This window comes from Oncorhynchus gorbuscha, unplaced genomic scaffold, assembly GCF_021184085.1.
Source record: "Oncorhynchus gorbuscha isolate QuinsamMale2020 ecotype Even-year unplaced genomic scaffold, OgorEven_v1.0 Un_scaffold_1034, whole genome shotgun sequence".
Taxonomy (NCBI): domain Eukaryota; kingdom Metazoa; phylum Chordata; class Actinopteri; order Salmoniformes; family Salmonidae; genus Oncorhynchus; species Oncorhynchus gorbuscha.
The window spans coordinates 1-27,500 of NW_025745941.1; the positions used below are offsets into that span (position 1 = coordinate 1).

The following is a 27,500-nucleotide window of genomic DNA, read 5'->3' on the forward strand; positions in this document are numbered from 1 at the left end:
GGGCGAGGAGGGGGCTGGCAGGGTGCCAGGTTTGGGATCGTTGCCCCCGTTGGTGCGCTTCCCCCAGCCGCTAAGGGTGTGAAAGCGGACGGCCGCCAGCTCGCTCTTGGCGAAGTGTTGCTGAGGCAGGCAGATGGGTACAGCGTCAGGGCCCAGAGTTACAGGCCCTCTCAGACGCAGCAGGGCGATGTCACTGTCACCTGTTGCTGGGTCGTACAGGTTGTAGGGTATGGCTCTGGCCACGGGGATCCTCTGCTCGCTGCCCTCTTCTACGTCAATGTTGTGTTCCCCTGGAAACAGTGTTGTTCATTTCATTAGGACAGTGTTTTGTTATGTGACATAGGGACACAAATAATGTTCTCACTATATGTTTCTAGATGCTCTATGAAAGGCACACAACCCACGCCCACACCGTAACCTACCTGCGACCACCATCAGGTCCTTGGTGTCTCTATCCACGACACAGTGGGCAGCAGTGATGACCCAGTCAGGATGAACTATGACCCCACCACACAGACTAGTGCCTTTATGCTCCAATAGGACCTGCAACCACCAGTCCCATCACAAAGACAAATTGGCCACTCATCCATCACATCTCATTGTACATAAACCAAAATAATACTGTGGAATTATATAATGCCTAATGGAAGAGGTGGCAATAGATACTAACCTAGTTAATATTACACCCTTTGACTTCAAGGATAGTGGTTGTATGGGAATGACTGTGGTTTAGTTATTCTACCAACTATGCCACATAATGCCCTGTGTGGCTTAGTTGGTAGATCATGGTGCTTGCAATTCCAGCATGGTGGGTTTAATTCCCATGGGGGACAAGCACAGAAACTGCACTCACTACTCTAAATCCCTCTGGATAAGAGTGTCTGCTAAATTACGAAAATGTAGAAGGGTAGTATTGGCCAATCAAATGTGAAAGAGGTGGATGGATCCATTGTGCTCTCCAGCCAGGCATTGATGTGTTACCTGCCATGGACAGGCTCCTTTGGGACAGTGGTTCCCACCAACTAGTTTGACTTGTGCCTGGCTCATCGGAGCTTCCAAGCCTGGGATTTTACCACACGGATACTGAACTGATAATAGACAGACAGACGATCAACAAATACACGTTGGCTCCTTTTGGTTCTGTTAATATTACAGTCTGTTCGTAACAAACAGGGATTTCCAGTCTTTAACAAAACATCTGGGCTCATCTACTGTCCGTTACAGTTGGTACCTTGGGCAACACACTCTCTTCCGTCCTCTCCCAGGGCATAACCAGGAGCGCAGGAACACTTGCGTCTTGACCCAGAACTGTTACAGAAGTGCTCGCACTCCCCGTTAAGGGAGAGGCATTTCAGCGTGTCCTCAAACACTACAGTATGTTGGGAGAAAGGGGAAAGGCAAGTAGGATGAGCAGAATGGGGTCAACATAGAATATCAGCCCACTAGTAAATGTGGGCAACACTTCACATTAGGGTGCTCTTACTACTGCGGAATTACAGTAAACTATTGGTATGAAACTATTGTGAAAACCGGTGTTGCTTAATCCTGGTCCTGGAAACCCAAAGGGGGTTTTTGCCCTAGCACTACACATCTGAGCACACATACTTTCTTAACACTTATTGTTCTTAAAACTGCATTGTTGGTTAAGGGCTTGTCTGTAAGCATTTTACTGTAAGGTCTGTTGTATTCTGAGCATGTGACAAACAACATTAGATTTGATTCAACTAATCACCTGATAATCTAACATTTGATTAGTGGAATCAGGTGTGCAGTGCTTGGGAAAAACCAGAAATGTGCTCCCCTTTGGGACCCCAGGACCAGGATTAAGAAACACTGGTATAAACTATTGGTATAAAAATGGCAGCTAGGAATTCTCTTCCTACCTGTCTGACAGTATTTTCCTTCATAGCCTCCCAGACACTGACATGTGTAAGAGTCATCCATGTAAACACAAGTTCCATTGTTTTTGCATGGGTTGACCAGGCAGGGATCCTGACCTTAGAGGGATCAATAGGGTAAAGGATATGACATTTGCTTTTTGACATGCTGGACATTTCTTGTGCAAATAAATTAGGAATGTGATAACATACATGGTAGTACCATATTGGATTTTATACAACAATATAATTAGCATTTTATGAAAATGAATGTAAGCACATTTGAAAGCAATACTCTATCATATATTTTAGGCTGGTTGGAATTTTTTGTGTACAGTCCACATAAAAAAATCTGATTTACCCGTGTATGTCAACCAAAACCTTTTCTGTGGAAACAAACCATACATAGTCAGTTTTAAGAGTTCTCTGGAATTCTCACATGTTCCTATACGTTGCTAAATATTTCATTAAATTAAAATAGTGCTTCAATTGAAGTAATAGCAAATATTTCACCAAGTGAAATTACTACAAAATTGCACCGTTTGGGCGTCGTCCTCGAAAACTTCCCGAGCCTCTTCATAGTTACAAATTTCCTCGACACACTCGCGCTCGAGATTGCCCTGTTTCACCTCCTCGAAGAAGCCGTTGTTGGCGCGCCTTGCTCTGTCAAGCACCAGGTGCGCATCATCCTTCTTCAAGAAGACTTAAACATCGAATGACAAACCATAAAAGAAAGACAACAACTGACATTTGGCACCTCTCCATCTTTAAAAAAATGACTTTATCATTTAATTAACTAACTGTAACGCTAGATTCAAAATATATGTTTTCGAAACAAACTTACCAGCGGCAGAAATGACAGTTGAAATGGCCCAAAGTGCACAAAATGTTTTCAGCAGCATCGTGGCGGACCTGAATCACCCAGAACTGGAGCGATTTGAGGTAAACAATTCCAGCTCATATGACTCCCACTCACTCCAACAGCTCACTCCCACTCTCTCCAACAGCTCACTCCCACTGCTCTGCAAACAGTTGCCACATCTGGGTGATGGTGACCAGACCTGAACCAGAGGATTAGGCCTATGTCTTACACTACATGGACAAAAGAATGTGGACACACCTTCAAATGAGTGGATTCGGCTATTTCAGTCACACCAGTTGCTGACGTGTATACAATCGAGCACACCGCCATGCAATCTCCATAGACAAACAATGTCTGTAGAATGGCCCGTACTGAGCTCATGGAGCTCAGTCAGTTCCTCAAATTTCTGCTCTGTTAGAGCTGGGCAACTGTAAGTGCTGTTATTGTGAAGTGGAAACTTCTAGGAATAAGAATGCCTCAGCCGGTAAGTGGTAGGCCACACAAGCTCACAGAACTGGACCACCAAGTCCTTAGCGCTTAAACAAATTCTGTCCTCGGCTGCAACACTCACTACCGAGTTCCAAACTGCCCCTGGGAGCAGAATCAGCGCAAGAACTGTTAGTCGGGAGCTTCATGAAATGGGTTTCCATGGCCGAGCAGATGCACAAAAGCCTAAGATCACAATGCCAAGCGTCGGCTGGAGTGGTGTAAAGCTCGTCGCCATTGGACTCTGGAGCAGTGGAAATGCATTCTCTTGAGTGATGAATCACGCTTCACCATCTGGACGAATATGGGTTTGGCAGATGCCAGGAAAACACTACCTGCCCCAATAGATAGTGCCAAATGTAAAGTTTGGTGGAGGAGGAATAATGTTCTGGGGTTCTTTTTCAAGGTTCAGGCTAGGGCCCTTAGTTGCAGTGAAGGGAAATCTGAACGCTACAACATGACATTCTAGAAAATTCTGTGCTTCCAACTTTGTGGCAACAGTTTTGGAATGAGATCTTCGACAAGCAGCTGTCCAAATACTTTTGGCCATGTAGTGTATCTTTATATGACCTTTGATCCCTATATTTACCTGTTATAATACATTTTTCACTATCCTTTGTAATATCAGAATCGTTCACAATCGTTCACATATTTGATTTCATGATATGCATCATTGAATGTATGTAGCTCAAATCAAATCAAATGTATTGATAATGTCCTTCTTAAATCAGCTGATATCTCAAAGTGCTGTATAGAAACCCAGCGTAAAACCCCAAACAGCAAGCAATGCAGGTGTAGAAGCACGGTTGCTAGGAAAAACTCCCTAGAGGGGTCAGAACCTAGGAAGAAACCTAGAGAGGAACCAGGCTATGAGGGGTGGTCAGTCCTCTTCTGGCTGTGCTGGGTGGAGATTTTAACAGAACATAGCCAACATGATAGGCTTGATTACCAACAACGACGAGACGGCCTACAGGGAGGAGGTGAGGGACCTCGGAGTGTGGTGTCAGGAAAATAACCTCACACTCAACGTCAACAAAACTAAGGAGATGATTGTGGACTTCAGGAAACAGCAGAGGGAACACCCCCCTATCCACATTGATGGAACAGTAGTGGAGAGGGTAGTAAGTTTTAAGTTCCTCGGCGTACACATCACAGACAACCTGAATTGGTCCACCCACACAGACAGCATCGTGAAGAAGGCGCAGCAGCGCCTCTTCAACCTCAGGAGGCTGAAGAATTTCGGCTTGTCACCAAAAGCGCTCACAAACTTCTACAGATGCACAATCGAGAGCATCCTGTCGGGCTGTATCACCGCCTGGTACGGCAACTGCTCCGCCCACAACCGTAAGGCTCTCCAGAGGGTAGTGAGGTCTGCACAACGCATCACTTGTGGCAAACTACCAGCCCTCCAGGATACCTACACCACCCGATGTCACAGGAAGGCCATTAAACAATGCTACCTAATATAATGTTTACATACCCTACATTATTCATCTCATATCTATATGTATATACTGTACTCTATCATCTACTGCATCTTTATGTAATACATGTATCACTAGCCACTTTAACTATGCCACTTTGTTTACATAATCATCTCATATGTATATACTGCACTCAATACCATCTACTGTATCTTGCCTATGCCGCTCTGTACCATCACTCATTCATATATCTTTATGTACATATTCTTTATCCCCTTACACTTGTGTCTATAAGGTAGTAGTTTTGGAATTGTTAGCTAGATTACTTGTTGGTTATTACTGCATTGTCGGAACTAGAAGCACAAGCATTTCGCTACACTCGCATTAACATCTGCTAACCATGTGTATGTGACAAATACAATTTGATTTGATTTGATTTGATGTTCAAATGTTCATAGATGACCAGCAGTGTCAAACAATAATAATCACAGTGGTTGTCGAGGGTGCAACAGGTCAGCACCTCAGGAGTAAATGTCAGTTGGCTTTTCATAGCCGACCATTCAGAGTATCTCTACCGCTCCTGCTGTCTCTAGGGAGTTGAAAACAGCAGGTCTGGGACAGGTAGCATGTCCGGTGAACAGGTCAGGGTTCCATAGCCGCAGGCAGAACAGTTGAAACTGGAGCAGCAGCACGGCTAGGTGGACTCTGGGGACAGCAAGGAGTCATCAGGCCAGGTAGTCCTGAGGCATAGTCCTAGGGCTCAGGTCCTCCGAGAGAAAGAAAGAAAGAAAGAAAGAAAGAGAAAGAGAGAATTAGAGAGAACATACTTAAATTCACACAAGACACCTGATAAGACAGGAGGAATACTCCAGATATAACAGACTGGCCCTAGCCCCCCGACACATAAACTACTGCAGCATAAATACTGGAGGCTGAGACAGGAGGGGTCGGGAGACACTGTGGCCCCATCAAACGACACTCCCGGACAGGGCCAAACAGGCAGGATATAAGCCCACCCACTTTGCAAAAACACAGCCCCCACACCACTAGAGGGATATCTTCAACCACCAATTTACCATCCTGAGACAAGGCAGAGTATAGCCCACAAAGATCTCCGCCATGGCACAACCCAAGGGAGGTGCCAACCCAGACAGGAAGATCACATCAGTGACTTAACCCACTCAAGTGACGCACCCCTCCTAGGGACGGCATAGAAGAGCACCAGTAGGTAAGCCAGTGACTCAGCCCCTGTAATAGGGTTAGAGGCAGAGAATCCCAGTGGAGAGAGGGGAACCGGCCAGGCAGAGACAGCTAGGGCCTATCTCTTGTTTGGAGGGTCCAAAGGTACCCCCAGTGTAAATAGACCCACTGATGCACAACAGGAGAAAGTAGCTAGGCCACAAAGTATTTAAACAACTTTATAGAATTGCTTGCTTGTTTCAATGCCTGTTCTAGTCCATGGGCCAGCGGAAGAAAAATCCACTTTTGGGTGGCAAAGGTTTGATGCTATTAAATTGTTCCCCACAAGCCCCTGATCAAATTGAAATATGACAGCCTATCTCCTAAACAGTTGATTACTATGTTTTTCACACCTTTATATATCTTGTTGTATGGGAGTCTAAGCAATACAATGTTCACAGGCTGATAAAGGAATGTTGAGACAAGTTGGAATGTTCACATGCAACAATGGAATATTCTATTGTGTGGATCTCATCTTAAAAACCATAGGATTTGGTTAATGTTTGCCATCTGATCTAATGATTTACCTAGACTGACTCATGATTGAAAGTACAATGTTACAAATAGCCGAACTACATATTTGTTTTAGGGAAATCGGTCATACTGGGAAGTAATACCAGTCCAAGAGATCCATATCTGGTAGTATATTGGTTTTATCATCTGTAATAGTCTGTTGCATAGCAATACTCAGCATGCTAAGATTAAAGGTGTGATCTGCTATTTGTTGAGTTGTCCCAGCAAGTTAACATGAATATTTAGGTAAACACAAATGATCTAATTTTTTTTCCATCTCTTCTGTCCCTGACCATCATGATCTTAAAATAATGCTCTCTAACCTTACAAGTTATTTAATGAAATATGTTGCCTTATCATTTTGTAGCCATTAGTTAAGTTGCTGGTTGACAAATTTAATAGAAACAATTAATTTAGTGATTAGAAAAAAATCCGTCCTTTTAGCACTAACCAATACATATTTCAGTAGGCTGTATACTATAATATACTATTTTTCCATTCATTGTGTAACTAGCCACTATCTATAAAGGCTGTGAACCTAAGACTTTAGTACTTCGCCAGCTATGTAAGTTGACTCCCCTCATCAGCAGGCGGTTTGTTAGAATGTTATGTTGGAATGTCAGGATTCAATACTTAGATTTTACATTTAACAATATGGCACAATATTGTATATCATTATAATCACTACAAACCAGTGAAAGAACCCTTTAGGAATATTATAATTTATTGTTTGAAAATAAAATACAGAAATTAAGGCTCCAAATGCTAACCAAAGTCAGTAATATGAATAGAGTTTTTTGCAAATTTTTAGAAACATTTTGATAATATTTTACAAAGATGATTCATTTTGCAAACCTGCCTAATTTGGTTGTGTTATCTACATATCTATCATGTGTTTTTATTAGGATTAGGCATATTACGCCTATTATTGTTGTGGCAATGACAGACCAATTGTCACGACTTCCACCGAAGTTCCCTCTTCTTGTTCGGGCGGCGTTCGGCGGTCGACGTCACCGCCGCCACCAATCCATGTTTCATTTTTCCTTTTGTTTTGTCTGTTTAGACATTTGGTTCCCATCTCATAATTATGTTCCTTATTTAACCCTCTGGTTTCCCTTTCTGTTTTGTGCGTGATTGTCTTTCGTGTATTCCGGTGTGTAGTATTTTGAGTCCTGTTTTGTCCTTGTTTGGAACAGGATTTTGTTACGTTTTGGATTGAGTAAATCAGTGATTGTTACTCGTATATGTGTCCTGCACCTGACTCCTTCACAATCTTTTAGATAGATTCACAGATAAGAGTAACAATCACTGATTTACTCAATAATTATGAGATGGGAACCAGGTGTGTAAACAGACAAAACAAAAGGAAAAATGAAACATGGATCGGTGGCGTCTAGAAAGCCGGTGACGTCGAAAGCTGCCCGAACAAGGAGAGGGAACGACTTCGGTGGAAGTCGTGACACCAATCCAATTAAAGCTAACTGGAGTATGTAAAGTTTGCTGGCACACCTGTAAAGGATGTCATGCTGCTTGCCTAGTGAGTACCACTTTCTCCCGATTCTGCCCATACCTGGCACAAACTTGGGACCACTCTCATTAAGCGTCTTACCAGTCAGCGCCACGTGAAAAGCCAGCTATTCGTTGGTGCTTGTGGGGACACTTCAGGCTGAGGAGTAAGTTTCACACATACCCATGTGCAACACACTCATTATGAAGACATATTGCCAAAATGGGTAACCAGTACCTCTTTGCTGGACGTAATACATTCCAATGGGATTTCAAGTAGGATGCAATATATACGGGGAAGGTTTCACATCACGTCTTCATTTTAACACAATTTACAGAATCATATTGCATATCATGTTAATTAATAGACATCAGTGAATGCTTCTAGAACAGTGTTTTATTGTAATATATTTGAAATGGCTACAACACTCTGACAGCCTTTGTGTTCATATGTTTACCACTATTCTGGTTGTATTTTGCTAAATACATATACAATCGCCTTAGTTTGAGAAGATTGTTCCCTGATAATACAAAATTACATTTTATACCCTCAATCCTGTTGGCCCAACTAACTGCACAGGGGTCATAACATATAATGCAGTGACTGTCCTCTTTCTTATAACATACACAAAGAGCCTGTGGGGTCTGAGCAGAATGCAAGCAGCTTTGTTTTAAGATGGCAAATGCATTGTAATTGAACACCAATTTATGTAAGAGTCAGTTTGCCTTAATGGTTATCATGACACAGCAGAAGGGTCAGTTTACTTTGAAATCAATCAAGCATTTTTTTTTAATTCAGAGGTAAATCAAACCATAAAATCAACAAACATACAGAAAAACTTTAGAAAGTGTAGTTGAAGCACAATAAACAAAACATGATAAATATAAATACTATAATCTGAAGGCCAAATATGGTTTCAGAGATGTACTACAAGTTGAACCCAATAAGGTACTGGGCTCAGCACTGCTCCTGTTCTGTGACACTTATAAGACTGCATTTGGATTGGCCGTGGTGTTTTGCAGTGTGGTCGTGGTGTTCTGTGGCTGCACTGTCGGCTGCGTTGTCGGCTGCACTGTCGGCTGCACTGCCGTGTAGTTGTGGATCCAGTCCAGGTAGTTGGACACGCGGGTGTAAATCCCGTAGTTCCCCGGCCGGGCGCACCCCTTTCCCCAGCTGACGATACCCAAAAGGAACGTGGTGTCTCTGTAGCGGGTGACCAGTGGTCCGCCGCTGTCCCCCTTACAGGAGTCCTGCTTGCCCTCGATGTAGCCGGCGCAGAACATGTTAGCCGTTAGCGTGACACCGCTCATCTCAACGCAGTCCTGGGTACGTATACGTGGCACCTCCAGCCTCCGGAGGACACGTGACGTAGGGCCGTTCTCGCTGCGCCGGCCCCAGCCACTTACCGTGTGGAGGTTGATGGCCCAGAGCTCACGCTCCGCCATCGAGCGGGTGGGCAGGCAGACGGGCACGGCGAAAGGCGTCATAGTGATGGCAGTCTTCAGACGTAGCAGGGCGATGTCGCTGTCCGCCGTGTCTGACACGTAGCTGTTGTGCATGATGATCTCTGCCACATCTATGGTCTGTTCCGTACCCTCGTCTTTCTCTGTGTCATGTTCACCTGGGCACATGCAGAAAAGGTTGAATCAACTCAGACTTCAACACACAGCAGCTGTATTGACTCTTTTCTAAAGAAAAACAGTCCATACCTGCCACCACCTTCAGGTGCTGGGCCTTGATATTCTCCAAGCAGTGAGAGGCAGTGAGGATCCAGGTGGGTTTGTAGATGACTCCTCCACAAAAGCCCTTCTCATTTCTCACTAACAACACCTGTAGAAACACACCGTGGGGAAAGAGACTTCACCTCTACGTCAGATACATCAACTTGTCCGCCGCCACTGGTTCATACTGTACCTGCCAGGGGCAGTGACCCTTAGGGCACTCTGTTCCCCCCACGATGCGCGAACGGGGGTCCAACGGTACGTCTCCCTTCTCGGAGGCGCTGCCATGCAGGACAGGAACCTTCCCACAGGCCATTGTTTCTGGAGCCATGAGAGACCAGAGGTCATACAGTGCCTTCAGATAGTATTCAGACCCCTTGACTTTTCCCACATTTTGTTACGTTACAGCCGTATTCTAAAATTGATTAAATTAATAAAAATCCATAGCAATCTACACACAATACCCCATAATCACAAAGCAAAAACAGGTTTTAACATTTTTGCACATTTATTACAAATAAAAAACAGATACCTATTTACATAAGTATTTAGTCCCTTTACTATGAGACTCAAAATTGAACTCAGATGCATCCTGTTTCCATTGATCATCCTTCAGATGTTTCTACAGCTTGATTAGAGTCCACCTAGGGTGACTTCAATTGATTGGACATGATTTGGGAAAGGCACACACCTGCCTATTTAAGGTCCCACAGTTGCCAGTGCACGTCAGAGCAAAAACCAAGCCACGAGGTCGAAGGAATTGTCCGTAGAGTGCCGACATATATCTGAGGAAGGGTACCAAAAAATGACTGTAGCATTGAAGGTCCCCAAGAACAAAGTGGCCCACATTATTCTTAAATGGAAGAAGTTTGGAACCACCAAGACTCTTCCTAGAGCTGGCCGCCCAGGCAAACTGAGCAATTGGGGGAGAATGGCTTTGGTCAGGGAGGTGAACAAGAACCTGATGGTAACTCTGACAGAGCTCTAGAGTTCCTCTGCGGAGATGGGAGAACCTTCCAGATGGGAAACCACCTCTGCAGCACTCCACCAATCAGGCCTTTATGATAGCGTGGCCAGATGGAAGCCACACCTCAGTAAAAGGCACATGACAGCCCGCTTGGAGTTTGCCAAAAGGCACCTAAAGACTCTCAGACCATGAGAAACAAGATTCTCTGGTATGATGAAACCAAGAATGAACTCTTTGTCCTGAATGCCAAGAGTCACGTCTGTAAGTCGCTCTGGATAAGAGCGTCTGCTAAATGACTTAAATGTAAATGTAAATGGAGGAAAGCTGGCACCATCCCTAAGGTTAAGCATGGTGGTGGCAGCATCATGCTGTGGGGATGTTTTTCAGTAACAGGGAGTGTGAGAATAGTCAGGATCGAGGCAAAGATGAACAGAGAAAAGTACAGAGAGATCTTTGATGTGCCTAGCTTGTAGCGTCATACTCAAGAAAACTCAAGGCTGTAATCGCTACCAAAGGTGCTTCAACAAAATACTGAGTAAAGGGTCTGAATATTGGTAAATGTGATATCATTTAAAAAAAATAATTAGCAAACATTTCTAAAAACCTGTTTCTGCTTTGTCATTATGGGGTATTGTATGTAGATTGATGAGTAAAAATGCTGTAAAGTAACACTTTTTTAAACAAAAAGTAAAGGGGTCTGACGACTTTCTGAATGCACAGAGGGTGTATATACTACAACCAGAGTGTACGTCCCAAATGGCACGCTATTTCCCTATATAGTGCACTACTTTTGTTAAAGTACTACACTGAGTGTACAAAACATTAGGAACACTTGCTCTTTTCATGACATACTGTAGACTGACCAGGTGAAAGTTATGATCCCTTATTTATTCCGTGTAGATGAAGGGGAGGAGACGGGTTAAAGAAGGATTTTTAAGCCTTGAGACAATTGAGACATGGATTGTGTTTGTGTGCCGTTCAGAGGGTGAATGGGCAAAACAAAAGATGTAGATGTCTTTGAACGAGGTATGGTAGTAGATGCCAGGCGCACCGGTTTGAGTGTCTCAAGAACTGCAGCGCTGCTGGGTTTTTCACGCTCAACAATTTCCTGTGTGTATCAAGAATGGTCCACCACCCAAAGGAGAACCGTGGAAAGCATTGGACTCAACAAGGGCCAGCATCCCTGTGGAACGTTTTAGATACCTTGTAGAATCCATGCCCTGACGAATTGAGGCTGTTATGAGGGTAAAAGGGGATGCAACTCAATATTAAGAAAGTGTTCCTAATGTTTTGTACACTCAGTGTATAGGACATAGGATGCCATTTGGGATGCATACACAGATAACATCATACATGATGACAATACAACTGATCATACAACGATGACATGGCACATGGCCTGTGGCTGTGACTGCTAACCTTGTGTCAGGCAACGCTGTCCATCAGTCCCCAGGAAATAGCCGTCTGCACATGAACAGTTGCGTCGGCCCCCCTCCTCCTCGCAGAAGTGCTCACAGCCCCCGTTCTCATGCAAGCAGGAGTCAGGAATGGCCTTGAATGCTGACATAAAGAATGTGTTTATGTAAGTAAATGGGAAAAAGAAACCTTGGAAACTAAAGTTTCCACAGAAACGTCTCCCATCAAGAACTCTTACCTAGCTCGCAGTTCCGTCCACTAAAGCCTGGCAGGCACAGGCAGGTGTAAGAAGATCCTGATATGCTAGAGCAGCTTCCTTTGTTCTGGCAGGGGTCAGATTGGCAGCTGTCTTGAACTGTAAGGATGAATACATTTGTGTACATTTGGGATCTCATGGTCAACAAAGATGTTAAAATATTAACATATAGTGGTGGTGGTGTCTGGGTATTTGTGACTGTAGAAATGACACACTGCACAGAAGCTCACCATTGTAGTTTCTCCAGAACTCCTCCTAAGGGAAGAGAATGGGGACAATTCACTGAGGATATCAGGTAGGAATCATGTTCAGAGTCATTATTGTTTTTGTTGCCTATCATGCAGACTATGGTCTGTTCATGATCAGATTGTGGTTCAACCAGGCACTGACCGTAGCCTGTTCGTGCTCAAACACTTCCCGCGCCTCCTCTTTGGAACACTTCTCCTCAAGGCATTCTCGCTCCAGGTCCCCCCTTTTGAGCTCCTCGAACCAGCCGCTGTTGGCACGCTTAGGCCGGATGAGGAGGCCATGGGCCTGGTCCCGCGCCAAGAACACTGCAAGACCGGAGGAGAGGGGAGTTGTACACACAGACACATAGACACATATGCACAAACACACACAGACACATACATAAAAACATACACAAACACACACACACACACACATGCACAAACTGCACACAAGCAAACAGGTAGATATGTATTGTACATAAATGAATGCATATTTACAAACTAAAGTTAGAAACACACACACACACAAACACATACGTAGGGGTAAGTTAACTTACCTGAGGCGGGATGACAGCAGTGGATACTTAATGTAAAACAGAGAACATGAAGCCACATGATGACTGCCCTCAGAATATCTAAGCACACTGTCGCTCTCTGTTCCCCTCAGTCCACAGGTCCAAAGTCTGGACAAAATCCTGATTTGGGCCCTGACCCTCCCCTACCACGTGCTTACCTTCCTCTGTCATTGACCCTATGCAGGCTCTTCCCTCCCTTTCACAGCCCCTCCCACAGCCCCTCCCACTCATTCAGTTACATCACTGATCTCAGGGCTACATGCACGCTAAGTTGTGTTATGTTTCTTATCAGTTAGGAAAACAATCCAACTTTATTTTCAAATAACTATTTATTCATTATGTTAATAATTGGATCAAAGAAAATATATATCTTAGGGTTGTCTAAGAAACTATAAAGATTAATGTCATCATTATATTTAGAGTTTATATCTTAATCCAGATTCTAGTTTGGAGCAGGATTGTGTCTTGGCTATTATCCAGCATCATCCTTGAGGAGATCTGTCAGTGTTTTTTGGAGGGGTGTTTTTAAATGGACACTCCCACTCAGCCGGTCGCCATGGTCTGATTGATCCAGTCCAGGAAGTTAGATACGCGGGTATAGATTCCATAGACGTCCTCTTGGGCGCACCCTTTACCCCAGCTCACCACTCCCGTCAGAAACCAGGTGTTCTTGTAGCGGGTGACCAGGGGCCCTCCGCTGTCCCCCTGGCACGCATCCTTTTTCCCATCCCTGAACCCAGCACACAGCATGTTCATGGTCACATTGAGGCCTGTGGTGCGACACTCCTGTAGGGGGACCCGAGGAACCTCCAGCCTCTGGAGCAGAGTGGACGGGGGTCCCGACTGAGCCAGGCGGCCCCAGCCACTCACCACGGAGGTGCGCATGGCCCCCAGTGTGCGCCCGAAGGAGCCGTCCAAGGCGGGCAAGCACACAGGCACCACGAAGGGTCCAAGCACTACTTCCCTCTTGAGGTAGAGCAGAGACAGGTCCCGGTCTGTGGAGGTGTGGTTGTATTGGGGGTGGATCAGCATCCTCGTCACCCGGCGAACCTGTTCTGTGCCCTCCTTCTTCGCACGGTTGTGTTCACCTTGAAGGGGGAGGAACTCAGGATCAGTGGACAGTGAACACTAAGAGGTGATAGTTCGAATTGGGTTCTGTGGCAGCTGAGATACTGGGAGCGTTGAGAGAACACTGTAATACCATTTGCCCACTCACCCACTGTGACTTGCCAATGGGAGGCAGTCGTGTGCCACATACAGTGGGCAGCAGTAAGGATCCAATGTGGAGCCAAGAGGATCCCCCCACATTTATATTCATTCATGTACTCCAGCATAACCTGCAGTGACAGAGGGAGAGGAGAGTGTGAGACAGACATAGATCTGGATCTAGCCACGTGTTGGTCAGTCAATAACTACAGTGCAATCCAATACCTGCCATGGGCACTCTCCCTTAGGACAAATTGTGCCTTTCACAATTCGGGGCCCGGGCCTGAACGTTTTCACAATTCTTCCACAGGGAAACGGAACTAAGAGGAGAGAGAGCGAGAGAGAGAGCGAGAAAGGTTATGAGTTGAGGATAAAGAGAGAATACAGGCAAGAGAAGGACTACAAAAGGAGAAGATTAAGTGCTTGTATGGAGATGGCCTCAAGAAGCACAGGGCTGTTGGGAGTTGTAGTTGTTAGGGTTTGGCCCAGTGTGATACAGACCTTGGGGTATGCAGCTACTGCTGTCATTGTCCAGGCTGTACCCAGGGGCACAGTGACAATGGTGAGACAGGTCTGGAAACTCTGTACAGAAGTGCTCACATCCCCCATTTCTGTACAGACAACCATCATAAGAGTTCATCAAGGCTGTGGAGGTGGCGATAGAGACAGACAGGAACCAAGAGACAAGAGAAATGGAGACCATTATTGAAGAAAATCCAAGAGCCAATTTCAGTGATTCGACAGAGAGATACAGGTGTGTTGTACCTACTTTGGCCACAGTTTCGTCCATCAAACCCAGGGAGACATATGCAGATGTAGGTGTTCACCTGACCTACACAGGTAGCCCCATTCAAGCAGGGGCCAGACTCACACTGATCCACCACTACAGATAGAGACAATATTAGATTATTATTAGAACCATTATAATGAGAAACAAGAAATATATGTAGATTTGGCAAAATGTACAGTACCAGTCGAAGGTTTGGACACACCTACTCATTTATTTGTTACTATTTTCTACATGGTAGAATAATATTGAAGACATCAAAACTATAAAATATCACATATGGAATCATGTAGTAACCAAAAAAATTGTTAAACAAATCTAAATATATTTTAGATTCTTCAAAGTAGCCACCCTTTGCCTTGATGACAGCTTTTAAAACTTTTTTTGGTTACTAAATGATTCCATATGTGTTATTTCATAGCTTTGATGTCTTCACTATTATTCTACAATGTAGAAAATAGTAAAAATAAAGAAAACTCCTGGAATGAGTAGGTGAGTCCCCTGAAGATAGCCTACCTGAGTAGCTCTTCCAGAACTCATCCTGCATAAAACAAGAGAGAGGGCTATTTAAAAAGACTCTAATGTTCTGGGACAAATATGGAGAACCTACCTCCTCAGATTCCATCTGATCATTCAGTTTAAACTCACCAATTGTTCGGGGAGGGTGAAGATCTCCCGTGCCTCCTCGTAGCCACATTGCTCCTCCAGACACTCTCTCTCCAGGTCTCCCAGTCTCAGCTCCTCCAGCAGGCTGTTAGCACGCCGCGACCGCTGATGATGGAGCACCTCATTGGCCTCCTGTGTGCTCAGGGTCACTGGAGCTGCCAGGACGGGACATGACTGCTCACACTACATAGACTTTAAATTGACAGACATCCAACAAACTTCCACAGGAACAGAGTACCAATAGTAGGAAAAGGAAGAAGAATCCCAATGAAGACCATGGGTGGTTGAAAAGTTGCTATTACTGCACACACAAGGCTGTAAACGGTATCTGTACAGTCAGACTGACAGAAAGACAGATAGACAGACAGGAAGTCAAGCAGGGCATTGAATAGCCAGCAGCGTGTGGTGCTGTATTTGAAAGTTACAGGGCTGAACCAAGAACCACCAAAGTAATTCACATCCTCAGATCTCAGACTCACCTCCAGGGAGTCCGGTACAGGCTGGGATATAGAGGGCCAGCAGGATAATGTGTCTGAGCTTCACTTTCAGAGCGTCCGTGGTCGTAGACGACTCCATTACTGAGCTCTCAGGGCTCAATCCAAGTTCAGTCCTCCCACAAACACATACTCCACAAACACACACACAGCAAATCAGTCTCTCTCTCCCCTCCCTGACAGAACATGTATCAGGGTAAACCCACAGGGCAGTTGACTGGGAGACTAACATTGTGAAATACAATGACTGGACTGGAGCCATGGAGGCATTACTAGTATCACACCAACAGGAGGTGGTGTTGTATAACAACACAGTGGAGGCAGGATATTTGTCCACATGATAAAGCATGTATTCAATGTATCAAAACTGTAAATAACTCATTGTTGATCAAATGTGCAGTTACTGCTCTTTTGCTTTGTAAGGCAGTATAGTTTACAGGGCAGAAAGCTATAATGGCTCTGAGGCAACATATCCTCAATGCAGCTTCCTAAAATAACTTCCCACATCAATATTAATGTAGTCTATTGCCACTATAGAACTAACACTTCACATTGAGGGAGGGAAGACAGAACTGTCACTGAGGAAGATACAGTGCCTTCAGAAAGTATTTGTACCCTTTGACTTATTCCACAGTTTGTTGTATTACAGCCTGATTTCAAAATGGATCAAATTCACCTACACTCAATACCCCATAATGACATGTTATTAGAAATGTTTGCAAATGTATTGAAAATGAAATACAGAAATATATTATTTACATAAGTATTCACACCAGAGTCAACACCTTTGGGTAAGTCTCTATGAGCTTCACACACCGGGATTGTGCAACATTTGCCCATAATTATTTTAAAACATTTTCAAGTTCTGTCAAATTGGTTGCTGATCATTGCTAGACAACCATTTTCCATAGATTTTCAAGCAGATTTAATTCAAAACTGTTACTCGCCCACTCAGGAACATTCACTGTCTTCTTGGTAAGCAACTCGTGTAGATTTGGCCTTGTGTTTTAGGTTATTGTCCTGTTGAAAGGTGAATTCATCTCCCAGTGTCTGGTGGAAAGCAGACTGAATCAGGTTTTCCTCTATGATGTTGCTTGTGCTTAGCTCCATTCCGTTCATTTCTATGCTAACAAAAACTTCCCAGTCATTAAGGATTACAAGCATTCCCATAACATGATACAGCCACCAATATGCTTGAAAATATGGAGAGTGGTACCTAGTAATGTGTTGTATTGGATTTGGCCCAAACATACTTGTATTCAGGACAAAAAGTGAATTCCTTCCCCACATTTTTTGCAGTATTACTTCAGTGCCTTGCTGCAAACAGGATGCATGTTTTTACATATTTGTATTCTGTAGATGCTTCCTTCTTTTCATTGTCATTTACATTTACATTTAAGTCATTTAGCAGACGCTCTTATCCAGAGCGACTTACAAATTGGTGCATTCACCTTATGACATCCAGTGGAACAACCACTTTACAATAGTGCATCTAAATATTTTAAGGGGGGGGGGGGGTGAGAAGGATTACTTTATCCTATCCTAGGTATTCCTTAAAGAGGTGGGGTTTCAGGTGTCTCCAGAAGGTGGTGATTGACTCCGCTGTCCTGGCGTCGTGAGGGAGTTTGTTCCACCATTGGGGAGCCAGAGCAGCGAACAGTTTTGACTGAGCTGAGCGGGAACTGTACTTCCTCAGTGGTAGGGAGGCGAGCAGGCCAGAGGTGGATGAACGCAGTGCCCTTATTTGGGTGTAGGGCCTGATCAGAGCCTGGAGGTACTGAGGTGCCGTTCCCCTCACAGCTCCGTAGGCAAGCACCATGGTCTTGTAGCGGATGCGAGCTTCAACTGGAAGCCAGTGGAGAGAGCGGAGGAGCGGGGTGATGTGAGAGAACTTGGGAAGGTTGAACACTAGACGGGCTGCGGCGTTCTGGATGAGTTGTAGGGGTTTAATGGCACAGGCAGTGAGCCCAGCCAACAGCGAGTTGCAGTAATCCAGACGGGAGATGACAAGTGCCTGGATTAGGACCTGCGCCGCTTCCTGTGTGAGGCAGGGTCGTACTCTGCGGATGTTGTAGAGCATGAACCTACAGGAACGGGCCACCGCCTTGATGTTAGTTGAGAACGACAGTTTGTTGTCCAGGATCACGCCAAGGTTCTTAGCGCTCTGGGAGGAGGACACAATGGAGTTGTCAACCGTGATGGCGAGATCATGGAACGGGCAGTCCTTCCCGGGAGGAAGAGCAGCTCCGTCTTGCCGAAGTTCAGCTTGAGGTGGTGATCCGTCATCCACACTGATATGTCTGCCAGACATGCAGAGATGCGATTCGCCACCTGGTCATCAGAAGGGGAAAGGAGAAGATTAATTGTGTGTCGTCTGCATAGCAATGATAGGAGAGACCATGTGAGGTTATGACAGAGCCAAGTGACTTGGTGTATAGCGAGAATAGGAGAGGGCCTAGAACAGAGCCCTGGGGGACACCAGTGGTGAGAGCGCGTGGTGAGGAGACAGATTCTCGCCACGCCACCTGGTAGGAGCGACCTGTCAGGTAGGACGCAATCCAAGCATGGGCCGCGCCGGATATGCCCAACTCGGAGAGGGTGGAGAGGAGGATCTGATGGTTCACAGTATCGAAGGCAGCCGATAGGTCTAGAAGGATGAGAGCAGAGGAGAGAGAGTTAGCTTTAGCGGTGCGGAGCGCCTCCGTGATACAGAGAAGAGCAGTCTCAGTTGAATGACTAGTCTTGAAACCTGACTGATTTGGATCAAGAAGGTCATTCTGAGAGAGATAGCGGGAGAGCTGACCAAGGACGGCACGTTCAAGAGTTTTGGAGAGAAAAGAAAGAAGGGATACTGGTCTGTAGTTGTTGACATCGGAGGGATCGAGTGTAGGTTTTTTCAGAAGGGGTGCAACTCTCGCTCTCTTGAAGACGGAAGGGACGTAGCCAGCGGTCAGGGATAAGTTGATGAGCGAGGTGAGGTAAGGGAGAAGGTCTCCGGAAATGGTCTGGAGAAGAGAGGAGGGGATAGGGTCGAGCGGGCAGGTTGTTGGGCGGCCGGCCATCACAAGACGCGAGATTTCATCTGGAGAGAGAGGGGAGAAAGAGGTCAGAGCACAGGGTAGGGCAGTGTGAGCAGAACCAGCGGTGTTGTTTGACTTAGCAAACGAGGATCGGATGTCGTCGATCTTCTTTTCAAAATGGTTGACGAAGTCATCTGTAGAGAGGGAGGAGGGGGGAGGGGGAGGAGGATTCAGGAGGGAGGAGAATGTGGCAAAGAGCTTCCTAGGGTTAGAGGCAGATGCTTGGAATTTAGAGTGGTAGAAAGTGGCTTTAGCAGCAGAGACAGAGGAGGAAAATGTAGAGAGGAGGGAGTGAAAGGATGCCAGGTCCGCAGGGAGGCGAGTTTTCCTCCATTTCCGCTCGGCCTTCCGGAGCCCTGTTCTGTGAGCTCGCATTGAGTCGTCAAGCCACGGAGCGGGAGGGGAGGACCGAGCCGGCCTGGAAGATAGGGGACATAGAGAGTCAAAGGATGCAGAAAGGGAGGAGAGGAGGGTTGAGGAGGCAGAATCAGGAGATAGGTTGGAGAAGGTTTGAGCAGAGGGAAGAGATGATAGGATGGAAGAGGAGAGAGTAGCGGGGGAGAGAGAGCGAAGGTTGGGACGGCGCGATACCATCCGAGTAGGGGCAGTGTGGGAAGTGTTGGATGAGAGCGAGAGGGAAAAGGATACAAGGTAGTGGTCGGAGACTTGGAGGGAAGTTGCAATGAGGTTAGTGGAAGAACAGCATCTAGTAAAGATGAGGTCGAGCGTATTGCCTGCCTTGTGAGTAGGGGGGGAAGGTGAGAGGGTGAGGTCAAAAGAGGAGAGGAGTGGAAAGAAGGAGGCAGAGAGGAATGAGTCAAAGGTAGACGTGGGGAGGTTAAAGTCGCCCAGAACTGTGAGAGGTGACCCGTCCTCAGGAAAGGAGCTTATCAAGGCATCAAGCTCATTGATGAACTCTCCGAGGGGACCTGGAGGGCGATAAATGATAAGGATGTTAAGCTTGAAAGGGCTGGTAACTGTGACAGCATGAAATTCAAAGGAGGCGATAGACAGATGGGTAAGGGGAGAAAGAGAGAATGACCACATGGGAGAGATAAGGATCCCTATGCCACCACCCCGCTGACCAGAAGCTCTCGGGGTGTGCGAGAACACGTGGGCGGACGAAGAGAGAGCAGTAGGAGTAGCAGTGTTATCTGTGGTGATCCATGTTTCTGTCAGTGCCAAGAAGTCGAGGGACTGGAGGGAGGCATAGGCTGAGATGAACTCTGCCTTGTTGGCTGCAGATCGGCAGTTCCAGAGGCTACCGGAGACCTGGAACTCCACGTGGGTCGTGCGCGCTGGGACCACCAGATTAGGGTGGCAGCGGCCACGCGGTGTGGAGCGTTTGTATGGTCTGTGCAGAGAGGAGAGAACAGGGATAGACAGACACATAGTTGACAGGCTACAGAAGAGGCTACGCTAATGCAAGGAGATTGGAATGACAAGTGGACTACACGTCTCGAATTGTGGAGTAACCACAATGTTGTTGATCCATCCTCAGTTTTCTCTTATCACAGCCATTAAACATTGTAACTGTTTTAAAGTCAACATTTTTTACCTTTATTTAACTAAGGGAGTCAGTTATGAACAAATTATTATTTACAATTACAGCCTAGGAACAGTGGGTTAACTGCCTTGTTCAGAACAACAGATTTGTATCTTGTTAGCTCAGGGATTCGATCTGAACACCTTTCAGTTATTGATCCAACGCTCAAACCACTAGGCTACCTACATTGACCTCATGGTGAAATACCTAAGCGGCTTCGTTCCTCTCCGGCAACTGAGTTAGGAACAACGCCTTCTTTGGACACTGTGTTAACTAACCTCCAGACGAGCTTCAATGCCATACAACATTCCTTCCGTGGCCTCCAACTGCTCTTAAATGCAAGTAAAACTAAATGCATGCTCTTCAACCAATGGCTGCCCACACCTGCACGCCCGTCCAGCATCACTAGTCTTGAAGGTTCTGACTTAGAATATGTGGACAACTAGAAATACCTAGTTGTCTGGCTGGACTGTAAACTCTCCTTCCAGACTCACATTAAGCATCTCCAATCCAAAATTAAATCTAGAATCGGCTTCCTATTTTGCAACAAAGCATCCTTCACTCATGCTGCCAAACATACCCTCTGACCATCCTACCCTCTGACCATCCTACCGATCCTCGACTTCGGCGATGTCATTTACAAAATAGCCTCCAACACTCTACTCAACAAATTCGATGCACCCCCAACAGCAACTCGCCCAAGCCTTCCCCATTTATCTTTCTCCCAAATCCATTCAGATGATGTTCTGAAAGAGCTGCAAAATCTGGACCCCTACAAATCAGCCGGGCTAGACAATCTGGACCCTTTCTTTCTAAAATGATCTGCCGAAATTGTTGCCACCCCTATTACTAGCCTGTTCAACCTCTCTTTCGTGTCGTCTGAGATTCCCAAAGATTGGAAAGCAGCTGCGGTTATCCCCCTCTTCAAAGGGGGGGACACTCTTGACCCAAACTGCTACAGACCTATATATATCCTACCATGCCTTTCTAAGGTCTTCGAAAGCCAAGTCAACAAACAGATTACCGACCATTTTGAATCTCACCATACCTTCTCTGCTATGCAATCTGGTTTCAGAGCTGGTCATAGGTGCACCTCAGCCACGCTCAAGGTCCTAAACGATATCTTAACCGCCATTGATAAGAAACATTACTGTGCAGCCATATTCATTGATCTGGCCAAGGCTTTCGACTCTGTCAATCATCACATCCTCATCGGCAGACTCGACAGCCTTGGTTTCTCAAATGATTGCCTCGCCTGGTTCACCAACTAGTTCTCTGATAGAGTTCAGTGTGTCAAATTGGAGGGTCTGCTGTCCGGACCTCTGGCAGTCTCTATGGGGGTGCCACAGGGTTCAATTCTTGGACCGACTCTCTTCTCTGTATACATCAATGAGGTCGCTCTTGCTGCTGGTGAGAGTCTGAACCACCTCTACGCAGACGACACCATTCTGTATACTTCCGGCCCTTCTTTGGACACTGTGTTAACAACCCTCCAGGCAAGCTTCAATGCCATACAACTCTCCTTCCGTGGCCTCCAATTGCTCTTAAATACAAGTAAAACTAAATGCATGCTCTTCAACCGATCGCTACCTGCACCTACCCGCCTGTTCAACATCACTACTCTGGACGGCTCTGACTTAGAATACGTGGACAACTACAAATACTTAGGTGTCTGGTTAGACTGTAAACTCTCCTTCCAGACCCATATCAAACATCTCCAATCCAAAGTTAAATCTAGAATTGGCTTCCTATTTTGCAACAAAGCATCCTTCACTCATGCTGCCAAACATACCCTTGTAAAACTGACCATCCTACCAATCCTCGACTTTGGCGATGTCATTTACAAAATAGCCTCCAATACCCTACTCAACAAATTGGATGCAGTCTAACACAGTGCAATCCGTTTTGTCACCAAAGCCCCATATTACCCACCATTGCAAACTGTACGCTCTTGTTGGCTGGCCCTCGCTTCACTCGTCGCCAAACCCACTGGCCCCATGTCATCTACAAGACCCTGCTAGGTAAAGTTCCCCCTTATCTCAGCTCGCTGGTCACCATAGCATCTCCCAACTGTAACACACGCTCCAGCAGGTATATCTCTCTAGTCACCCCCAAAACCAATTCTTTCTTTGGCCGCCTCTCCTTCCAGTTCTCTGCTGCCAATGACTGGAACGAACTACAAAAATCTCTGTAACTGGAAACACTTATCTCCGTCACTAGCTTTAAGCACCAACTGTCAGAGCAGCTCACAGATTACTGCACCTGTACATAGCCCACCTATAATTTAGCCCAAACAACTACCTCTTTCCCAACTGTATTTAATTAATTAATTTATTTTGCTCCTTTGCACCCCATTATTTTTATTTCTACTTTGCACATTCTTCCATTGCAAAACTACCATTCCAGTGTTTTACTTGCTATATTGTATTTACTTTGCCACCATGGCCTTTTTTGCCTTTATCTCCCTTCTCACCTCATTTGCTCACATTGTATATAGACTTGTTTATACTGTATTATTGACTGTATGTTTGTTTTACTCCATGTGTAACTCTGTGTTGATGTATGTGTAGAACTGCTTTGCTTTATCTTGGCCAGGTCGCAATTGTAAATGAGAACTTGTTCTCAACTTGCCTACCTGGTTAAATAAAGGTGAAATTAAAATAAAACATCTGAGCTCACTGGTCACCATAGCAGCACTCACCCGTAGCACGGCTCCAGCAGGTATATTTCACTGGTCACCATAGCAGCACTCACCCGTAGCACGCGCTCCAGCAGGTATATCTCACTGGTCACCATAGCAGCACTCACCCGTAGCACGGCTCCAGCAGGTATATCTCACTGGTCACCATAGCCGCACTCACCCGTAGCACGCGCTCCAGCAGGTATATCTCACTGGTCACCATAGCAGCACTCACCCGTAGCACGGCTCCAGCAGGTATATCTCACTGGTCACCATAGCAGCACTCATCCGTAGCACGCGCTCCAGCAGGTATATCTCACTGGTCACCGTAGCACGGCTCCAGCAGGTATATCTCACTGGTCACCATAGCAGCACTCACCCGTAGCACGCGCTCCAGCAGGTATATCTCACTGGTCACCATAGCAGCACTCACCCGTAGCACGCGCTCCAGCAGGTATATCTCACTGGTCACCATAGCAGCACTCACCCGTAGCACGCGCTCCAGCAGGTATATCTCACTGGTCACCATAGCAGCACTCACCCGTAGCAAGCGCTCCAGCAGGTATATCTCACTGGTCACCATAGCAGCACTCACCCGTAGCACGCGCTCCAGCAGGTATATCTCACTGGTCACCATAGCAGCACTCACCCGTAGCAAGCGCTCCAGCAGGTATATCTCACTGGTCACCATAGCAGCACTCACCCGTAGCACGCGCTCCAGCAGGTATATCTCACTGGTCACCATAGCAGCACTCACCCGTAGCACGGCTCCAGCAGGTATATCTCACTGGTCACCATAGCAGCACTCACCCGTAGCACGCGCTCCAGCAGGTATATCTCACTGGTCACCGTAGCACGGCTCCAGCAGGTATATCTCACTGGTCACCATAGCAGCACTCACCCGTAGCACGCGCTCCAGCAGGTATATCTCACTGGTCACCATAGCAGCACTCACCCGTAGCACGCGCTCCAGCAGGTATATCTCACTGGTCACCATAGCAGCACTCACCCGTAGCACGCGCTCCAGCAGGTATATCTCACTGGTCACCATAGCAGCACTCACCCGTAGCAAGCGCTCCAGCAGGTATATCTCACTGTTCACCATAGCAGCACTCACCCGTAGCACGCGCTCCAGCAGGTATATCTCACTGGTCACCATAGCAGCACTCACCCGTAGCACGCGCTCCAGCAGGTATATCTCACTGGTCACCATAGCAGCACTCACCCGTAGCACGCGCTCCAGCAGGTATATCTCACTGTTCACCATAGCAGCACTCACCCGTAGCACGCGCTCCAGCAGGTATATCTCACTGGTCACCATAGCAGCACTCACCCGTAGCACGGCTCCAGCAGGTATATCTCACTGGTCACCATAGCAGCACTCACCCGTAGCACGCGCTCCAGCAGGTATATCTCACTGGTCACCATAGCAGCACTCACCCGTAGCACGGCTCCAGCAGGTATATCTCACTGGTCACCATAGCCGCACTCACCCGTAGCACGCGCTCCAGCAGGTATATCTCACTGGTCACCATAGCAGCACTCACCCGTAGCACGGCTCCAGCAGGTATATCTCACTGGTCACCATAGCAGCACTCACCCGTAGCACGCGCTCCAGCAGGTATATCTCACTGGTCACCGTAGCACGGCTCCAGCAGGTATATCTCACTGGTCACCATAGCAGCACTCACCCGTAGCACGCGCTCCAGCAGGTATATCTCACTGGTCACCATAGCAGCACTCACCCGTAGCACGCGCTCCAGCAGGTATATCTCACTGGTCACCATAGCAGCACTCACCCGTAGCACGCGCTCCAGCAGGTATATCTCACTGGTCACCATAGCAGCACTCACCCGTAGCACGCGCTCCAGCAGGTATATCTCACTGGTCACCATAGCAGCACTCACCCGTAGCACGCGCTCCAGCAGGTATATCTCACTGGTCACCATAGCAGCACTCACCCGTAGCACGCGCTCCAGCTCCAGCAGGTATATCTCACTGGTCACCATAGCAGCACTCACCCGTAGCACGCGCTCCAGCAGGTATATCTCACTGGTCACCGTAGCAGCACTCACCCGTAGCACGCGCTCCAGCAGGTATATCTCACTGGTTACTGTAGCAGCACTCACCCGTAGCACGCGCTCCAGCAGGTATATCTCACTGGTCACCGTAGCAGCACTCACCCGTAGCACGCGCTCCAGCAGGTATATCTCACTGGTCACCATAGCAGCACTCACCCGTAGCACGCGCTCCAGCAGGTATATCTCACTGGTCACCATAGCAGCACTCACCCGTAGCACGCGCTCCAGCAGGTATATCTCACTGGTCACCATAGCAGCACTCACCCGTAGCACGCGCTCCAGCAGGTATATCTCACTGGTCACCATAGCAGCACTCACCCGTAGCACGCGCTCCAGCAGGTATATCTCACTGGTCACCATAGCAGCACTCACCCGTAGCACGCGCTCCAGCAGGTATATCTCACTGGTCACCGTAGCAGCACTCACCCGTAGCACGCGCTCCAGCAGGTATATCTCACTGGTCACCGTAGCAGCACTCAACCGTAGCACGCGCTCCAGCAGGTATATCTCACTGGTCACCGTAGCAGCACTCACCCGTAGCACGCGCTCCAGCAGGTATATCTCACTGGTCACCATAGCAGCACTCACCCGTAGCACGCGCTCCAGCAGGTATATCTCACTGGTCACCGTAGCAGCACTCACCCATAGTAGCACGCGCTCCAGCAGGTATATCTCACTGGTCACCGTAGCAGCACTCACCCGTAGCACGCGCTCCAGCAGGTATATCTCACTGGTCACCGTAGCAGCACTCACCCGTAGCACGCGCTCCAGCAGGTATATTTCACTGGTCACCGTAGCAGCACTCACCCGTAGCACGCGCTCCAGCAGGTATATTTCACTGGTCACCGTAGCAGCACTCACCCGTAGCACGCGCTCCAGCAGGTATATTTCACTGGTTACCGTAGCAGCACTCACCCGTAGCACGCGCTCCAGCAGGTATATTTCACTGGTCACCGTAGCAGCACTCACCCGTAGCACGCGCTCCAGCAGGTATATCTCACTGGTCACCATAGCAGCACTCACCCGTAGCACGCGCTCCAGCAGGTATATCTCACTGGTCACCATAGCAGCACTCACCCGTAGCACGCGCTCCAGCAGGTATATCTCACTGGTCACCATAGCAGCACTCACCCGTAGCACGCGCTCCAGCAGGTATATCTCACTGGTCACCATAGCAGCACTCACCCGTAGCACGCGCTCCAGCAGGTATATCTCACTGGTCACCATAGCAGCACTCACCCGTAGCACGCGCTCCAGCAGGTATATCTCACTGGTCACCATAGCAGCACTCACCCGTAGCACGCGCTCCAGCAGGTATATCTCACTGGTCACCATAGCAGCACTCACCCGTAGCACGCGCTCCAGCAGGTATATCTCACTGGTCACCGTAGCAGCACTCACCCGTAGCACGCGCTCCAGCAGGTATATCTCACTGGTCACCATAGCAGCACTCACTCCGTATCTCAGCACGCGCTCCAGCAGGTATATCTCACTGGTCACCGTAGCAGCACTCACCCGTAGCACGCGCTCCAGCAGGTATATCTCACTGGTCACCGTAGCAGCACTCACCCGTAGCACGCGCTCCAGCAGGTATATCTCACTGGTCACCGTAGCAGCACTCACCCGTAGCACGCGCTCCAGCAGGTATATTTCACTGGTCACCGTAGCAGCACTCACCCGTAGCACGCGCTCCAGCAGGTATATTTCACTGGTCACCGTAGCAGCACTCACCCGTAGCACGCGCTCCAGCAGGTATATTTCACTGGTCACCGTAGCAGCACTCACCCGTAGCACGCGCTCCAGCAGGTATATCTCACTGGTCACCGTAGCAGCACTCACCCGTAGCACGCGCTCCAGCAGGTATATCTCACTGGTCACCATAGCAGC

The 27,500-nt window shown here is 47.2% G+C and overlaps 4 protein-coding genes across 4 annotated transcripts in view; 1 reads left to right on the top strand and 3 right to left on the bottom strand.

Annotated features, from left to right (window-relative positions):
- Positions 1-6: 6 nt before the first annotated feature.
- LOC124021044 (coagulation factor VII-like) lies at positions 7-2,885 on the bottom strand (the record flags this gene model as incomplete). The annotated part of the gene is made up of 8 exons (XM_046336356.1): positions 2,722-2,885; positions 2,417-2,580; positions 2,239-2,263; positions 1,884-1,997; positions 1,232-1,369; positions 982-1,088; positions 423-543; positions 7-290 (listed from the first exon to the last, which is right to left on the bottom strand). Coding segments are annotated over exons 1-8 (1,011 nt in total), but the record flags the coding sequence as incomplete, so codon positions are not given.
- Positions 2,886-7,835: 4,950 nt separating this feature from the next.
- The window catches only part of setdb2 (SET domain bifurcated histone lysine methyltransferase 2), a 31,784-nt gene continuing 12,119 nt past the window's right edge, over positions 7,836-27,500 (top strand). The window contains exon 1 of the mRNA XM_046336358.1: positions 7,836-8,074. The gene's annotated coding sequence lies outside the window, so the exon portion shown is untranslated. The remainder of the gene's footprint in view (positions 8,075-27,500) is intronic.
- On the bottom strand, positions 8,283-13,217 carry f7 (coagulation factor VII). The gene is made up of 8 exons (XM_046336360.1): positions 13,056-13,217; positions 12,659-12,822; positions 12,499-12,523; positions 12,251-12,367; positions 12,016-12,156; positions 9,823-9,950; positions 9,618-9,738; positions 8,283-9,529 (listed from the first exon to the last, which is right to left on the bottom strand). The coding sequence occupies exons 1-8, from the start codon at positions 13,111-13,113 to the stop codon at positions 8,892-8,894; spliced, it is 1,392 nt and encodes a 463-aa protein (XP_046192316.1). The 5' UTR covers positions 13,114-13,217; the 3' UTR covers positions 8,283-8,891.
- Positions 13,384-16,392, bottom strand: f7l (coagulation factor VII, like). Its single transcript, XM_046336362.1, has 8 exons — positions 16,212-16,392; positions 15,715-15,887; positions 15,583-15,607; positions 15,049-15,162; positions 14,781-14,924; positions 14,505-14,599; positions 14,290-14,410; positions 13,384-14,161 (listed from the first exon to the last, which is right to left on the bottom strand). The coding sequence occupies exons 1-8, from the start codon at positions 16,306-16,308 to the stop codon at positions 13,617-13,619; spliced, it is 1,314 nt and encodes a 437-aa protein (XP_046192318.1). The 5' UTR covers positions 16,309-16,392; the 3' UTR covers positions 13,384-13,616.

Excerpts from the sequence above, each read along its gene's own strand:
- f7 (XM_046336360.1), bottom strand. The coding sequence starts at position 13,113 with ATGTGGCTTCATGTTCTCTGTTTTACATTAAGTATCCACTGCTGTCAT. Across the intron at positions 9,951-12,015 it reads ACAGCGTTGCCTGACACAAG|AAACAATGGCCTGTGGGAAG; the intron begins GTTAGCAGTCAC and ends TCATGGCTCCAG. Across the intron at positions 9,739-9,822 it reads AGGGTCACTGCCCCTGGCAG|GTGTTGTTAGTGAGAAATGA; the intron begins GTACAGTATGAA and ends GTGTTTCTACAG.
- f7l (XM_046336362.1), bottom strand. The coding sequence starts at position 16,308 with ATGGAGTCGTCTACGACCACGGACGCTCTGAAAGTGAAGCTCAGACAC. Across the intron at positions 15,163-15,582 it reads GTTCTGGAAGAGCTACTCAG|TGGTGGATCAGTGTGAGTCT; the intron begins GTAGGCTATCTT and ends CTCTATCTGTAG. Across the intron at positions 14,925-15,048 it reads TGGACGAAACTGTGGCCAAA|CCTTGATGAACTCTTATGAT; the intron begins GTAGGTACAACA and ends CCACCTCCACAG.